At 38.1% G+C, this 17,931-nt stretch overlaps 3 protein-coding genes across 4 annotated transcripts; 2 read left to right on the top strand and 1 right to left on the bottom strand.

Moving 5' to 3' along the window:
* Nucleotides 1-447: 447 nt before the first annotated feature.
* On the top strand, nt 448-7,567 carry LOC111442827 (aldehyde dehydrogenase family 3 member H1-like). Its single transcript, XM_023080373.1, has 10 exons — nt 448-724; nt 2,982-3,050; nt 3,144-3,240; nt 3,315-3,521; nt 4,386-4,501; nt 4,622-4,726; nt 4,813-4,985; nt 5,076-5,166; nt 6,257-6,406; nt 7,170-7,567. The coding sequence occupies exons 1-10, from the start codon at nt 512-514 to the stop codon at nt 7,398-7,400; spliced, it is 1,452 nt and encodes a 483-aa protein (XP_022936141.1). The 5' UTR covers nt 448-511; the 3' UTR covers nt 7,401-7,567.
* Nucleotides 7,568-8,768: 1,201 nt separating this feature from the next.
* On the top strand, nt 8,769-14,530 carry LOC111442826 (aldehyde dehydrogenase family 3 member H1-like). Of its 2 annotated transcripts, XM_023080371.1 has the most exons (10): nt 8,769-9,333; nt 10,805-10,873; nt 10,957-11,053; nt 11,285-11,491; nt 11,636-11,751; nt 11,845-11,949; nt 12,035-12,207; nt 12,304-12,394; nt 12,935-13,084; nt 14,106-14,530. In XM_023080371.1, exons 1-10 carry the CDS (start codon nt 9,121-9,123, stop codon nt 14,337-14,339), a joined length of 1,455 nt encoding a protein of 484 aa, XP_022936139.1. In that variant the 5' UTR covers nt 8,769-9,120; the 3' UTR covers nt 14,340-14,530. The 2 variants fall into 2 exon arrangements, with proteins under 2 accessions (XP_022936139.1, XP_022936140.1); XM_023080372.1 differs by lacking the exon at nt 11,285-11,491.
* Nucleotides 14,531-15,242: 712 nt separating this feature from the next.
* On the bottom strand, nt 15,243-17,533 carry LOC111442828 (dnaJ homolog subfamily B member 13-like). Its single transcript, XM_023080374.1, has 3 exons — nt 17,323-17,533; nt 16,655-17,055; nt 15,243-15,831 (listed from the first exon to the last, which is right to left on the bottom strand). The coding sequence occupies exons 1-3, from the start codon at nt 17,479-17,481 to the stop codon at nt 15,378-15,380; spliced, it is 1,014 nt and encodes a 337-aa protein (XP_022936142.1). The 5' UTR covers nt 17,482-17,533; the 3' UTR covers nt 15,243-15,377.
* Nucleotides 17,534-17,931: the final 398 nt, after the last annotated feature.

Below are 17,931 nucleotides of genomic sequence, written 5' to 3' on the forward strand. Positions count from 1 at the left end.
CTCTCAACAAGAGATATATTTAATATAAAATATTAACTATAAATATTTTTAGTTAAAGATATTTTGAGATTTTTTTTTTAGTAAAAATGTATTTTTAAATTTTTTAAAGTTTAAGCGTAAAATTCAAGACATTTTTATTAATTGAGAGTAGTTTTTATTATTACTAATAATAAAGGTGTTATTAATTTTGTTTAGAATTTAAAAATAATTAAACATGTTTAAATCAATTTAATCTCGGGGTAATTTAGCCCATAAATTAATATTGTCATTAATGTTAATTTAATCGATAATAACTCTCAATTTCGATACTTATTTCAAATATAAAATAAATAATAATAATAAAAAAAAAACTAAAAATTGAAGATTAAAATAATAATAATAATAATAATGGAAAAAATTTAGTCATAAGTTGGGAACTTCGGCTTTGGTCCTTTATAACACCTCTTCGGTGGATTACAGCCACCGGAAAACTGCGTTATTTCTCAGCCTCTGTCTCTCAACAGTTCTGGCGATGGCGGAGAGAGCGGTGTTTGACGGAGAAGCGGCAGAGAGAGTGGTGGCGAAGCTGAGGGAGAGCTATAATTCCGGGAAGACGCGAAGCTACGAATGGAGAGTGAATCAATTGAAGAATCTGTTGAAGTTGATCGAAGAAAACGAGGAAGAGATGGTCGATAAGATCCATTCGGATCTCCATAAACCCGAACCCGAAGCCTTCGCCCATGAGGTTCGTCGCCTTATTCTCACTAATTTAATTAATAGTCTTTAATACTTTCGATTAACATTTAATTTTATATTTAATGCGTAAATAAATAAGTCTCATTGTTGGATGACTAAAGTCTATCGGTTAATTTAAGAAATAATCATAGGTTTATAAGCGAGGAATACAATCTCCATTAGAGTACGACTTTTTGGAAAAACTTAAAAGTAAAACCATGAGAGCTTATGGTCAGATGAATGGGACAATATTAGGAGAGTCTGTTCGTCTAACACTCAAATTATAATATAAAAAAAAATTCAATAAACTATGGATTAATTTCAATCAGACCCTCAAATTTTTAAATGTTTTCATTTTAACCCTTGAAATTTAAGGGTTGATTTGAAATATAGTTCAAATTTGAAGGGTTAAAATGAAATTTATGAAAGTTGGGGAGTATAATTGAAATAAATCCGTTATTTGCGATAATTTAACGGCAAAATAATATACAACAATGAAAGTGTAAAATAAGAAATGGAAGGTAATTATACGAAGCGGGAAAGCGCGGGAGGAACGTACAACCCATCGGCAAGTCGGAGGATAACACCGAAAGCTTCACGCGCTTTCTTGGTGCCATCGGAAATGGAGAATGATCGACGAGTTGTGTGCCGGAAATTTGCAGCACATGAGAAGATGATCCCTCTTATCTTAATGATTCGCATGCTCCCTGAAATCGTTACGATATTTTGTCACCGAAGGATCTCTCGAATCCATGTTTTTTTTTTCTCTCTCTCTCTATGCTGATACTTGTCGGCGGCGGCGGCGGCGATTTGCAATGTTGGAGATGGAGGTGTTCGATGTGGCGGCGGCGACGGAGTCGGTGAAGAAGCTGAGAGGAAGTTTTACCACCGACAGGACTCGGAGTTATGAGTGGAGAGTGCCGCAGCTAGAGAGCCTCTTGAAGCTCAGCGTCGAGCATGAGGAATTTCTCTGGCATCTCCAAGCCTGTGTTGGAATCCATTGTTCACGAGGTCTTCGTTCTTAAACTCGACTCCCTCACTGTTCTGATGCTCTGTGTCGGTTCTCCTGCTTGACCTGTTCTTTTATTCGTTTGGTTATCGTTTTTTTGAGGCGCATGCTCGTTATCGTTAATGATTTTCGTGATCAGAGTCTCGTCAGATTCGTAAATCTCGTGTTCTATGTTGTTCATAAATGTTCTGTTCAGTTCATTTCAATGGTATTTTCTGGTCTTTGAATTAACGAACGGCACCTGTTTGTCGAAATGTCTAATCCTTCAAATTCCTTTTGTCCTTCTCCTCCTCTCACTCTTGCCGTCTGTGCGGACAACGTGATCAGTGAAGATAGCTTACTAGCGCCAACAATGGAAGATATTCATTAATGCTTAGTCTTTGCTTCAACAACATTTCATAGTTAGAGTTTCTCATTTATAAGGCTCGATGTCCCGTCTTGTTATTTGTTCAGTAGAACTCTCTCTATATGTAATACCACATTTCTTCCTGCCTTTTCTGTTGCTTCCTTTCTGTTTGCCTTCTCTATTTCCGTTCGGTGTGAGATCCCACATCAGTTGGGGAGGAGAACGAAGCATTCTTTATATGGGTGTGAAACCTCTTCCTAGCAAACCGTTTTAAAAATCTTGAGGAAAAGTTCAAAGAGGACAATATCTACTAGCGCTGAGCTTGGACCGTTACAAATGGTATCAGAGTCAGTCACCAAGTGATGTGCTAGTGAGGAGGATAGGGGGTAGACATGAGGCGGTGTGCTAACAAGGACGCTGGGCCCCAAAGAAGATGGATTGGAGGATCCCACATCGATTGGAGAAGGGAACGAGTGCTGGCGAGGATGCTGGGTCCCAAAAGGGGTGGATTGTGAGATTCCACATCGGTTGGGGAGGAGAACGAACCATTTTTTATAAGGGTGTAGAAACCTCTTCCTAGCAGACGTATTTTAAAGACCTTGAGGGGTTTTCCGAGGACACTATTTGCTAGAGGTGGGTTTGAGCCGTTATAGTACTAGTACTCGAAAATCGTAGAACAAACGAAATGGAAGAGAGAGATCTTTTTTGTTTGACTTCTTATTATGCTTAACTAGGAGGGTTGTGTTGTATTCGAAGATTGTTTCCACAAGAGATTAGTTTGGGAAGTTTATTTCCATGTCAATGTTCAGTAATGTTCTGTTCTTATATAAAATTTAATGATTATCATGCATCTTGCATCTTCTAATTAACACTGTCACTTCTGATTAAACTGATGTGTGACTTGTTGTGCAGGTAGGTCTGTTAAAAAATTCGTGTCAATTGGCACTTAAAGAACTTAGGCATTGGATGGCACCAGAAAAGGTATTTGGTAATACAAACGTCCTGTTGATGGAACTGATCTGTTCTTCATTTCTATTCCCTGAATGTGGATTACATTATGCTCGACTTTGGCAGGTTAAAACTTCAATTACCATATTTCCTTCGTCTGCTGCAATTGTACCAGAACCTTTGGGTGTTGTCCTGATAATTTCAGCCTGGAATTATCCATACTGTACGTCAGTGTCAATTTGTGTTCTTGTTCATTCGCACCCTTAAAATTGTCTAACAATCATTACTATTACCCAGTGGTATCTCTTGATCCAGTTGTTGGAGCAATAGCAGCTGGTAATGCTGTGGTTCTAAAGCCATCAGAAATTTCCCCATCGACATCATCTTTAATGGCTAAACTTTTAGGGAAGTATTTGGATACTTCTGCTGTAAGAGTTGTTGAAGGTGCTGTTCCCGAAACTTCTGCTTTGCTTGAGCAAAAGTGGGACAAAATATTTTACACAGGTTTGTTCCCTTCACTTGAAAATAAAAGGGCAAGTTTGATCATATTATCTGCAGTTTATTTCATTGTACCTGTGTTTTGATTTCATCTCATATGTGATTATCCATATTGAACAAGGACTGTATGCTGAATTCAATGAAAGGTCAATAAGCCTTTAATTTGAGACTTGAGTAACTGCAACCGCAGGATTGAGTGACTTTTATAGTAAGATGAAGAAAGATAACGGTCCAAGTCCACCGCTAGTAGATATTGTTGTCTTTCCTCTCAAAGTTTTTAAAACGTTTCTGCTAGGGAGAGGTTTCGATGTCCTTATAAAGGATGTTTCGTTCTCCTCCCTAACCGATGTAAGATCTCATAATCCACCCTCTTCGGAATCCAGCATCCTCACTGGCACTCGTTCCCTTCTCCAATCGATGTGGGACCCTCCAATCTACCTTTTTTGGGGCCTAGCGTCCTTGCTAGCACACCACCTCGTGTCCTCCCCCTTTGGGCTTAGCCTCCTCGCTAGCACATCGCCCGGTGTCTAGCTCTGATACTATTTGTAACGGCCGAAGTCCACCGCTAGTAGATATTATCCTCTTTATCCTCTTTGGGTATTCCCTTTCGAGTTTTCCCTTAAGATTTTTAAAACGTGTCTGCTAGGGAGATATTTCGACACCCTTATAAATGTTGTTTTATTCTCCTCCCCAATCAACGTGGGATGTCACAATTTTATTTAGGAAATTGCATGTATGATCAGAAGTACTAAGTTTTTCAGTGCGAAAAAAAAAAACAAAGCAAATACCGGATGGTGTCTAGTGGCTTTTCTCCCATTTCCTTTTGCTCAATAAAGCTCTATCTTAAACTAGTGGCTCCTTAACTTGCAGGCAATGGAAGAGTAGGGCGAATAGTGATGGCAGCTGCTGCCAAGCACCTTACGCCAGTTGTATTAGAGCTTGGAGGAAAATCTCCAGTGGTAGTTGATTCAGAAATCAATTTACAAGTATTCCCCTTCCTCCTCATAGCATCATTGTGTATCCATTCGTGTTCAATTAGCTACTAATGCGACCATGTCTTAGTTGCTAGCATCTTATACAAATTCAAATATATCTGTTTGTCAAAGGTTGCGAGTAGGCGGATTATTTCTGGTAAGTGGGGTTGCAACAATGGACAAGCATGCGTTTCTCCTGATTATGTTATAACTACCAAAGAATTTGCTCCAAAATTGGTAAGTTCCCTTAAACAAACAAGTTTGGTTCGTTGCACATGCTCAATTTGGTTCGGTTATCTTCAAATTCATGTTCATATCTCTAGGTGGAGTCCCTGAAACAAGAACTGGAGAGATTTTATGGAAAGAATCCATTGGAAACTAAAGATTTATCTCGCATTGTGAATGCTTACCACTTTGATCGCTTGATAAAACTCTTAGAGGATGATAAAATTTCTGGCAAGATTGTGCATGGTGGTGAAAAGGACAAATCCAAATTGTATGTTAAAGTATATCACTAGTCTGCTCTATTGTTCGTTCATTAGTTAAATATTGACTGCTAATGAGCGGTACCTTTTCCATGATACAGGCAGATTGCTCCCACTCTCCTAGTGGATGTTCCTCGAGACTCTCTGATTATGACGGAGGAGATATTTGGTCCCTTACTTCCCATTCTCACGGTAAATTTGATATTCTCAACCGCTAGCAAATATTGTCTTTTTTGGGTTTTTCCTTTCAGAGTTCCCCTCAAAGTTCTTAAAAATGCGTCTGCTAGGGAGAGGTTTCCACACCCTTATAAAGAATGCTTCGTTCTTCTCCCCATCCAATGTGGGATCTCACAATCCACCCCCCTTCGGGGTCCAGCGTCCTTGCTAGCACACCGCCTTGTGTCCACCCCCTTCGGGGCTCAGCCTCCTTGTTGGCACATCACCTGATGTCTAGCTCTGATACCATTTGTAACAGCCCAAGCACACCGCTAGTAGATATTGTTCTCCTTGAGCTTTCCCTTTCGGGTTTCCCCTCAAGGTTTTAAAAAACGCATCTTCTAGGGATAAGTTTTCGCACCTTTCTAAAGAATGCTTCGTTCTTCTCCCCAACCAATGTGGGATCTCACAATCCACCCCCCTTCGAGGTCCAGCGTCCTTGCTGGCACACCGCCTTGTGTCCATCCCCCTTTGGGGCTAAGCTTCCTCGCTGGCACATCGCCTGATGTCTGGCTCTGATACCGCTTGTAACAGCCCAAGCACACTACTAGCAGATATTGTCCTCTTTAGGCTTTCCCTTTTGGGCTTTCTCTCAAAGTTTTTAAAAACGTGTCGGTTAGGGAGGGACTACACATACTTATAAATAATGTTTCGTTCTCCTCCCCAACCGATATGAGATCTCACATCTATTCTTCGTTTTATATTTTTATTTTGATTAGGTAAAATAAGAAAAAGACAACAAATAGACTCGATGTTAATGTTAATGTCGTAAAGCTATTTCGCATATGACCAAATTCTTTGATTTTATTCACCCCTCTCTCAAGTGTAAAATCTGTTCTTTAACAAAAAGAACAGTAATTTATTTTCATTGAACTCAGGGAATTTAGTGCCTTAACTACCACTTCTGACATCAATAACAGTTCGAAAGAAGAAGAATTAATTATGTATGCATATAGGCAAAAGGTTGAATGTAGGCATATGGGAATTGCTCTTTCTTTGTATGGAGAACTATAATGGATAATGAAGAATTCAATCTTTTTCTTCCCTTAATTTTTGGCTGGAGCAGGTCGACAAAGTGGAGGACAGCTTTGAAGTAGTCAACTCGGGCTCGAAGCCACTTGCAGCATATTTATTTACCAACAATAAGAAGCTCAAGGAACGGTTCGTGGCCTGTATCTCTGCAGGGGCCATAGGCATCAATGATACCGCCTTACAGGTAAGAATTCTTCCTTTTGCATACAGGCATAGGCCTGAAGGGCAGTATCCCCATTTAGACTTGATATCCTGCCATTTGAAAATACGAACAAAATTATTAGAACTGTCTCGAGTTTCCTCGTTATCAAGGCGACAATTTCAAGGTTTTTCGAGGTTTTAAAACGCGTCGGTTAGGGAGAGGTTTCCACACTTTTATAAAGATGTTTCATTTCCCTCTCTAAACGAGGTGGAATGTAATGACTCAAGCTCACCGCTAACAGATATTGTCCTCTTTAGGCTTTCCCTTTCGAACTTTCCCTCAAGGTTTTTAAAATGTCTCTACTATAGAGAGGGTCTAGCCTACTCCGGCCAATGCCTCACATCGTCCGGTGACTGGCTTTGATACCATTTGTAATAGCCCATGTCCACCGCTAGCAAATATTGTTAGCTTTGGCCCGTTACGCATCGCCGTCGGCCTCACGGTTTTTTAAAATGCGTCTACTAAAGAGATGGTTCCACGATGTTCCTAAAACCCTATAGTGGTAGTGGTACGAAAAACATTTTTTTAAGTGATTTGCAACGTTTATCAACTTGGAAGTTGTGGGTTCTTATTTTAGGAATTTCTTTTTATGATTACTTAGTCGTAGCTTAAAACCAAAGATTTGACGAAAAATCATCTCGGATCGGACTCGAACCACATTAGTTCCACATAACAATATATGTCTTAACCAATCTAGAAACATGAACATTGAAGAGATTGAAAATTTATTTGATCATACATGCAGCTGTCGGTTAACACACTACCATTCGGAGGAGTTGGGGAGAGTGGAATGGGAGCTTACCATGGGAAGTTCTCATTTGATGCATTTAGCCATAAGAAGGCTGTTCTTTATCGAATTTTCGCAGGCGACGTGCCGATGAGATACCCGCCTTACTCAAACGAAAAGCTACGATTTCTGAAAGCTCTTCTCGGAGGTAGCCTATTGGAACTCATTCGTGCTCTTCTTGGTTGGTAGTAGTAAGCATCTCCTTTCACCCTTCTTTATTTATGTCTTCTTCACTTGTGCTGATTCTGGAACTGTCTTATTTACGGAATCAATAATGTTTGAGTTGGAGTTGTATAAGTCGTAAAAGAATTTAGAAGTATATGTTCAATAAACAATCCTATAATTTGATTCTCATAGAAATTATTTCGAAGAAAAAAAAATATGGTATTATTTTTTCATAGGAAGAATTAGACTAAAAAAAATAGTTTTAAAAATATTAATTTTGTTTTTTTTATAGCATTTTTAATTAAATATTACGAGTCTTCCTCACAATTTTGTGTCCCAATTTCTATTCAAAATTTTAAATGATGTATACCTAATTATTAATTTTAAATTTTATCTCACAATTTTCATTCAAAATTTTAAATCATCTCTAGTTATTAATTTTAAAATAATTATGAAAGGTTAATGATAATATAATAAAGAATATGAATATTTTTAAAATAAATGATAAAATTTAAGAGTATAATCAAACGAACAATTTTCAATAAGGACGACATAATGTCCTTATCTCGGTTAAATAAAAACAACAATAACAAATAATTTTTATTACTAAATTTTTTGTTTTTTTTTTGACAAATTAAGAATAAATTGGTAAAAAATAAAATTTAGAAATAAAAATGTTACTATCGGTGAAATTTCAATTTTTAACTAAACGATGAACATCTGCACGAAAGCGCGACACGGGGTTTGATTCGTCATAAGGGTCCCATATCATAATAAGTACAAGTTTGTGGTTAGGTAGGAATATTTTGGCTTCTTCGTGACGACTTAATTATTCAACTTGGGCCAGAGTCTTGAAATGTTTTTGGATCAAACTATAAACACAGAAACATACTTAAAGCTCTTTTGACTCTCGAAAACACTACGGCTCAACTCTCTAAAATCAAACTATTTCTTCTCTCTCGATTCCATTCCAATCTCAATTTCATTCAGAAGGATCGAGAATTTTTTTGGGTATGGCTTGCTCTTTGGATATGCGTTATATGCGGGATCAAAGTCAACATTGGAATTACGTGCTCGTTACAAATGGTATCAGTACTAACAAAAACGTTAGACCTTAAGGGAACAATGGACCGTGTTAGACGAACACGACTCTCCACAAATGGTATGATATTGTCTGCTTTGAGCATAAGCTCTTATGGCTTTGCTTTGGGCTCCCCAAAAGACCTCATACCAATGGAGTTAGGATTCCTCACTTATAAACCCATGATCATTCCTTAAATTAGCAGATGCGGACTTCCATCATCCAACAGACCGGAGAACAAAACATTCTTATAAAGATATAGAAACATTATAGATGTGTTTTATAACGGTGAGAACGCTATCCTTCTGTCAGCCACGCAGTTGACTTAGCATTTGTCATCATAATGCTTCGCCCGTATATGTCGTATAGTATCTTTGAAGATATTAAGAATCCGATCAGGAGAAGGAAAATCGGAAGACGACCCACCTAGGTGCGTGGAGCGCAGGCGCTTTCTTCGTGGCAGGTATAATGGAGGATGATCGATGAGCTGTGGCGCTGTGAGAAAGGCGACACCTCCATCTTAGCGTTTCGCCTGCTCCCTGACATCACTCCGGCAACTCCCTCACCCGAAGGATCACTCGAAAGTCGAATCAACTCCTACAAGATCTCTCTCTCTTTCTCTGTGTATATACGGCTAGTTGTCGGCGGCGGAGGTGATTCGCGATGTCGGAAGTGAAGGTTTTCGATGCGACGGCGGCGACGGAGTTGGTGAAGGAGCTGAGAGGCACTTTTGCCTCCGGCAGGACGCGGAGCTATGAGTGGAGAGTATCGCAGCTTGAGAGCATCTTGAAGCTTAGCGCTGACCATGAGGAAGAGATCAGCGATGCGATTCATTCAGACCTCTCCAAGCCTGCGTTGGAATCCATCATTCATGAGGTCTTCGTTCTTAAACTTAATTTCTTCACTGTTTTGATGCTCGTTTGACCTATTCTTGTATTCGATTTTGATCGTTTTTTTTAAGCATTTGCTCGTTATTGATAATGATTTTGTTGATCTGAGTCTCGTCAGATTCATGATATCCGTGTTCATAAATGTGCTGTTCTGTTATCACTGTTTCTTGTGGTTGAATTAACGAACGGCACCTGTTTGTTGAAATGTCCAATCCTTCAAATTCGTTTTGCGCGGGACCGTGTGATCATTGAAGTAACTTATCGGCGCCATTAATGGAAGATATCCATTAATTCTTAGTCTTTGCTTCAACTATATTTCGAAGTCAGAGTTTATCATTTATTAGGCTTGATGTCCCACTTTGTTAGCTGTCAAGTTGAAGTATCTCCATATTTAATTTTTCTATTGCTCCTCTCTTGCTTGTCTTCTCTAAAATAGTCATTTTTAGCCGTTTGGACATGAGAGTTGTTCTCATTTGGAAAACAGCTTCATCTTGAAATCTTGGTTTTGTATCAATTAGAAGCAGTGGGGGATAGTTAGTAGATGACAGTGGTTTTATGAATAAGAATTATCTGACTTACCATGCGTAAGTACAAGGCTTGTTGTAACAGCCCAAACCTAAGCCCACCGCTAGTAGATATTATCCATACTTTTATAAGAAATGTTTTGTTTCCCTCTCCAACCGATGTGGGATCTCACAATCCATCACCCTTGGGGGTCCAACGTCTTTGCTGACATACCGCCTGGTGTCTGGCTTTGATACCATTTGTAACAGCTAAAACCCACTGCTAACAGATACTGTATGCTTTGACCCGTTACATATTGCTGTCAACCTCACGGTTTTAAAACGCGTGTATTAGGGAGAGGTTTCCACACCCTTATAAGAAATGCTTCGTTCCCCTCTTCAATCGACATGGGATCTCACAATCCACCCCCTTGGGGCCCAACGTCCTCGTTGACACACTCTTGGTATTTGGCTCTGATACCATTTGTAACAGCCAAAACCCACCGCTAGTAGATATTGTTCGCTTTGGCCTGTTACATATTGCTCACGGTTTTAAAATGCGTCTACTAGGGAGAGGTTTTCACACCCTTATAAGAAATGCTCCATTCCCCTCTCCAATTGATGCGGGAGTGTATTTGTATGTTAATGTTTAATAACAATCGGTTCTTATATTATAGATTAATGATCATCATGCATCTTCTAAATTAACACGGTCACTTCCGGTCGAGTTGTTTGGGTTCTCTGCACAAATTCAAGAATTCTATGTACAGTTTCTTTTTGAAGGATTGTCATTTTGGTCATGATGAGTCAGTGCCTTGTTACTCATCAGTTAAAGCTAAGATCCTGCAGTTCTTTGAGTTAATCATTTCATGAAGTCTCTCTTTCAGCTACATTTTTTCTCAGATCAGTTGAAGTTTTCTTCCCCTTTAAACCGATGCGTTACTTGTTATGCAGATAGGCATGGTAAAAAATTCGTGTAAATTGGCACTTAAAGAACTTCGGCGTTGGATGACACCAGAGAAGGTATTTGGCATCACAAACTTCCTGTGAATGGGCATATTTTATGTATAACTTTCTTGCAATAACATCATGCTCTATTATCAAAGGTTCAAACTACAATTACCACTTTTCCTTCGTCTGCTGAAATTGTACCAGAACCTTTGGGTGTTGTGCTGATCATTTCTCCTTGGAATTATCCATTCTGTACGTTAGCTTCAATTTTTCTTTTTGTCATATCTTATTGAAAGTCACTTGCAGCCTTCAAACGGTTGGGAGGAGTACGAAACATTCTTTATAAGAGTGTGGAAACCTTTTCCTAGCAGACACGTTTTAAAAATCTTGAGGGGAAACCTGAAAGGGAAAGCCCAAAGCGGACAATATCTGCTAGCGGTGGGTTTAATATCAACACTAACCATTCTTGTCCACATTTCCCAGTTTTATCTCTCGATCCAGTTGTTGGAGCAATAGCAGCTGGTAATGCTGTGGTTCTAAAGCCATCAGAAATTTCCCCAACAACATCATCTTTAGTGGCTAAACTTTTAGTGAAGTATTTGGATACTTCTGCCGTAAAAGTTGTCGAGGGTGCTGTTCCCGAAACTTCTGCTTTGCTTGAGCAAAAGTGGGACAAGATATTTTACACAGGTCTGTTCCATTAAGCTTGAAAATAAAAGGGAAAGTTTCATAAAAACCTCTGGCCAATATGGGGTGCTGTGTCTGGTGGCTTTTATCCCATTTCCTTTTGCTCAAATCAGCTCTTTCTTAAACTAGTGGCTTCTTAATTTGCAGGCAACGGGAGAGTGGGGCGTATAGTGATGGCAGCTGCTGCCAAGCACCTTACGCCAGTTGTTTTAGAGCTTGGAGGAAAATCTCCAGTAGTAGTGGACTCAAAAATCAATTTACAAGTACTTATTTCTATTCGAGTTCAGTTAGCTACTAATGCTATCATCCTAATGGTTAGCATCTTATACAAATTCAAATGTTTCTGTTTGTCAAAGGTTGCGTGTCGGCGGATTATTGCTGGTAAGTGGGGTGGTAACAATGGACAAGCATGTGTTTCTCCTGATTATATCATAACTACGAAAGAAGTTGCTCCAAAATTGGTTAGTTTCTTTACTTACACAAATAAATTTTGTACGTTGTTCTTACTCAATTTGGTTATCTTCAAATTCATGTTCATATCTCTAGGTGGAGTCCCTAAAACAAGAACTGGAGAGATTTTATGGAAAGAATCCATTGGAATCTAAAGATTTATCTCGCATTGTGAATGCCAACCACTTTGATCGCTTGACAAAGCTCTTGGATGATGATAAAGTTTCTGGCAAGATTGTGCTTGGAGGTGAAAAGGACAAATCCAAATTGTATGTTGAATTACATCACTGGCCTGCTCTTTTGTCCATTAATCAGCTAAATATTGACTGCTAAGGATGCCCTTTTTGTCCTTTTTCATGATGCAGGCAGATTGCTCCCACCCTCTTACTGGATGTCCCTCGAGACTCTCTGATTATGACAGAGGAGATATTTGGTCCCTTACTTCCCATTATCACTGTAAGGTTTCTTTCTTCTTTTAATACTTTTGTTTTATCAGGTAAAATAAGGAAAAGATAACAAAGAGATTCGATGTTTATGCCGTGAACATTTTTGCTTGGAGCAAAATTGATCGATTCTACTAACCTCTCTCAAGTGTAAAATTTGTTATTCAACCAAAAAACATGGACCTTTTTTCGTCGAGCTTAGGGAATCCTGATTCTTATTAGGAACCACGACTCTCCACAATGGTATGATATTATCCACTTTGAGCATAAACATTCATGAGATACTTATAAATCCATGATCAACCCCTTAATTAGCCAACGTAGACTCCAATCCCAATAATCCTCAACACTTCTGACATTAATAGTAATTTATTTGACTGTGTAGGCATATGATTGACTGAAACTGCTAATTCTTGGAAGTTGCACTTTTTTGTGTGGAGAACTATAATGGATGATGAATAATACAATCTTCTTCTTTTTTGTCTTCGTCTTCATCCCTCTTTTTTTTTTTTTTTCCTTTTTTTTTCCCTTTCTTTTGGCTCGACTGGAGCAGGTAGACAAACTGGAGGACTGCTTCGAAATAGTGAATTCGGTCCCAAAGCCACTGGCAGCATATTTATTTACCAGCAATAAAAAGCTCAAGGAACAGTTCGTGGCTTGCATCTCTGCAGGGGCTGTGGTTATCAATGACACCACATTACATGTAAGAATTCTTTCCTCCGTTTACCATACTGAATGGAACTTGATTGATAAAAAAAAAAAGTTATCTGCATAGAAGCATTATGCCTGAAGGGCAATATCCCTATTTAGCATTGATATGATATCATGGGTGGGGTTTAATTACGATGGTAGGGATCGCGGATCTCCCCAATATCTCCTTAATTAGTCCCAACAATCCTCTCCTCGAACAAAGTACACCATAGAGTCTCCCCTTAATTGAGGCTCTACTTCTTCTGTGAAGCCCTTGAACAAAGTATACTCTTTGTTCGACACTTGAGTCACTTTTGACTACATATTCGAGGCTCACAACTTTTTTTTTCGACACTTGAGGATTTTATTGACATGACTCTGATACCATGTTTTAGGAATCACGATCCTCCACAATAGTATGATATTGTCCGAGCATAATCTCTCATGGCCTTGCTTTTGGTTTAACCAAAAGGCCTCATACCAATGAAGATGTATTTCTTACTTATAAACTCATCATCATCTCCTTAATTAATCAATATGGGACTCCCTCACAGCAATCCTCAATAATATCATGATGTAGAATGCGTGGGGTTTAATTACCATAGCTAATCTTCATGGGGTTAAAAATACTTGGATGATGTAAAATCTATCTCAAGTTTCCTTATTATAAAGGCGACAATTGATATTTTAAGACATTTACATCAAAAAAAAGGTCCATAATTCCTTATAGAAGCAAGATGACCATCATGGAAAACAGTTGCTTCTAGGCCATTGGCAACGCTGTTTACTGGAAGTTTTGAGTTCTTATCTAGGAATGTCTTTTTATGATCACTTTAGTTGTCACGGGCGACAATAAAATCTCGAGTGAGTATCCATTTAGCTTAAAAAACCGAAGATTCGACCTATATCAGTTAACCAAAAACCATATCGAATCGATCTCCCACCCATGTTGCTTCGATATCGATATGTTACTTGATCGATATAGAGTTGGAAGCATTGAAGTGACTGTAAGTTTTGTTTGATGATATGTGCAGCTGGCAGTTAGCACACTACCATTTGGAGGAGTTGGGGAGAGTGGAATGGGAGCTTACCATGGGAAGTTCTCATTTGATGCATTTAGCCATAAGAAGGCTGTTCTATATCGAAGTTTTGCAGGCGATGTGGCGATGAGATACCCGCCTTACACACCGGGAAAGCTAAGATTTCTGAAAGCTCTTCTTGGAGGTGGCATATTGGGACTCATTCGTGCTCTTCTTGGTTGGTCGTAAGCACCTTCTTTCACCCTTTATTTATGTCTTCTTCATTTGTGCTGCCTTGTGTCTCTTCATTTTCAAATTTGTGCCATATTTGCAGAATCATTTGTGTTTGGGCTGTAATTGTATGATAGGATAATTCGTAAGAGAATTTGGATGTATATTCAATAAGTGTCGAGTAATTAAGATTTCTTTTTCTTTTAAAACCAAAATGAACACCAAGTATTCCCCAAGTAAGAATACGTTAAAGTGAGGATGCTAAACCTCAAAGGGAGTGGATTGTGAGATCCTACGTCGGATTGTGAGATCCTACGTCGATTGGAGAGAAAAACAAATGTTAGGGAGGACGTTGGGTCTGGATTGTGAGATCCCATATCAATTGGAGAGGAGTACAAGTGCCAGCGAGGATGCTGGCCTTGGTGGATTGTGAGAAACATTCTTTATAAGGGTCTAACCGACTGTTTTAAAAGCCTTGAGTGGAAGCCAAGGTCAATATTTGCTAGGGTTTTGACTTTATTTAACCTTATTTAACTTTATTACTATATATTAGCCATATTATCATATATAGGAAATCAATGACGTTGAAGGAGTTAATAGCTTTCTTAGTTCAACAATTACCGAGGTTCAACAATTACAGAGTTGAATGATTCTTTTTTTTTACTTACCTAAGTTCTAAATATTACCTCTAATTTATATAATTGGGGTCTCAAGAATTCTTGTCCCATCAAAAAAAATTGAAATATATATATAATATCTACAATCTTTATTATAATATTTTAAAAATTTTCATATAAAAAATATTGATAATTCATAATTAAACAAAAATGTAAATAATTAAGTAAGATCCATTCACATAAGTAGGAGTTAAACAAACACAATATACAATCTTATATGAAATGCAAGAGAGTAGTGATGGGGATTAGGAAGAAGAGTCCTACAAACCAACCGACGGGAGAGTTTGGGTTCGGGCCTATGAGAATTGAGCATTATAAACAAAAGCCCTAATCTTCTCGTGTAAAAACAAAGATTAGTGGTTTCCTAAATCCATCTTCCTTAACTTGGATATTCAGAAGCTCGTAAAATTTGAAAAAGATCCGATCGTTGTTGTTCCGTTAATTTGGTTGGAAACTCGACCAAAAACTTTACTTTCAAGTTGCCTCTCTTATCCTCGTGTTTAGGTTTAGGCATACCTTGGCCTTTAATGAGCTTCTCGTAACCAGGCCAAACGACATTGTTTGTCTCCAAGATCATTGTTTCTCCTCCCAATAGAGGCACTGAAATGGTACATCCTGTTAGTGCTTTTACTAGAGGGATCGCCACGGTTAGCTCCAAGTCGTCGCCTTCTCTTTTGAAGTATGCGTGTTGCTTCTCAGCTATCACGAACGACATGTCGCCTAGGTAACTACCTAACCTCTTGTTCCCCGTTCCTTCGAATGTTATCTTCGTCCCCATTCTCCACCCTGGCTTTACTTTTATCGTCAACATTTCCTCTTCCTCAATTGGTTGCCTATCAACATATGTTACCACATTTATTATTATTATTTTTTCGATTCATGATCTTTAATTCATGAACCAACAATTTAAAAGATCTGAATCATAGCTAATTTAATACACAGATTAGTGGATATAACATTAAAACATCAACTATCACTCCAAAAGACTGATAAAGTACTAATTTAATACATAGTTTAGTGGATAAAACATCAACTATCTCCCAAAAGACTGATAAATTACTAATTTAATACAGCTTAGTGGATAAAACATCAACTATCTCCCAAAAGACTGATAAATTACTAATTTAATACAGCTTAGTGGATAAAACATGAACTATCACCCCAAAAGACTGATAAAGTATTAATTTAATACAGTTTAGTGGATAAAACATCAACTATCACCTCAAAAGACTGATAAAGTACTAATTTAATATTGTTTAGTGGATAAAACATCAACTATCATCCCAAAAGATCGATAAAGTACTAATTTAATACAATTTAGAGGATAAAACATCAACTATCATTCCAAAAGACTGATAAAGTACTAATTTAATACAATTTAGAGGATAAAACATCAACTATCATTCCAAAAGACTGATAAAGTACAGACGTAAAAGAATGAACAACGAACAATGGATTGCCATCCAAAAATTGATGCTTCAATCTCTCACCCCCTAATTATATATAGTTTCTATAATTTCAATGATTATCAATAAATCATGAATTTAGTTCTTATAATTTAATTATAATTTAAATATTTATTGAATATAAAAATTAAAATTAAAATTAAATATAGAAAGGGAAATGGCGATAGATTTTATAAAGAAGAGAACGAACCCTGTGATCGAGAGGATGTCTCTTGTAACCTTGATTTTCTTCATGCACCCAAAGCAGAGCTCCTCCAGCGTGCATTCGAGCTGCTTCTCGATCGTCGCCGGCTTCAGCACGCCGGAGGAATTCGAGAACATGATCGGCATCGAATCGATGCTTCTCCGCCCGCTGCTCACTCGAGACGCCACCGGTCCAGAGCTCCTCCGGCTCAGGCTCCGAAACTGAGACGTCGACGACGGATTTTGACCTCTCCGACTTGCATTTCGAGACAGATAAGAGAATCCGCTGTCATAGCTTCGAGGCCTGAGACTCGTCGAATCATTCTCTCGCATACTCCGACCTCCATATCTAAAGCTCTGAACGCCTCTGATCGGCCTCGGTCCTTCTTTTTTAACTTCTTCATGATCCTGAAAACAACGATTATTATCGATTAAACGCCTAATTTCTTCAAATTAGGGCTTCTCCATCCTTTGATCTGGTTCGATCAAATCAACCCTCCAGAATTGGCGCAAAACGAAAAACGAACGAGGATCGAATTAGTACAAACAATTCGAATTCAAGAGATCTCCTATGCACACTCTACGATTAAAAGAAACTTTCAAAGCCTGATTGAAACAGAAACGCAATCCGCAAAAATCAGAACCACCGAGAGCAGGCACGTCAATTCAACGTACCTTAGAAGGTCGATTATCAACAGCATCAGAGGTGGAATCAGTAACATCGGTATCCTTCTTAGCATTCTTGACCTTGGAATGCCATTTTTTGAAGAATGCTTTGTAGGATTTGAAGAATTTTCGAAAGGAGATGCCAAGAGCCTGGGGAAGATCCACCATGAATGAGAGAGACAGAGAAAGGAAGAGAGAAAAGAGAAAGAAAATAGAATTTTTTGACTTTGTCCACAAAAAAATGAAAGGTTATTTTTGAAAATGCATATTAATTCGGTTTTCTGTTAATTGCGCGCTATTTATTTGCCCCAAAGAAAATATCAAATTTTGATTAATTTCACCAATTAAAATAAATAAATTTATGAGAGTATTTTAAATACTATATACCAGTAAATTTTGAAAATGACATTAATACCCTTAATTTTTATTTTTAAAAAAAGTTTCTTTACCGTCAATATATAGATGAAATTTTTTATTTATACCTCATAAATTATCTCTAAAAATTCATAAATCTTTTTAAAATATGGTAGTTCTGTCATATACGTTGATGTTTTTAAAAAAAATTTAAAGGGGCATTTTGGACAATTCGAAGCAGAAATTATGAGTACAGAGGAAGGC

The sequence above is a fragment of the Cucurbita moschata genome, unplaced genomic scaffold, assembly GCF_002738365.1.
Source record: "Cucurbita moschata cultivar Rifu unplaced genomic scaffold, Cmos_1.0 Cmo_Scf00005, whole genome shotgun sequence".
Taxonomy (NCBI): Eukaryota; Viridiplantae; Streptophyta; class Magnoliopsida; order Cucurbitales; family Cucurbitaceae; genus Cucurbita; species Cucurbita moschata.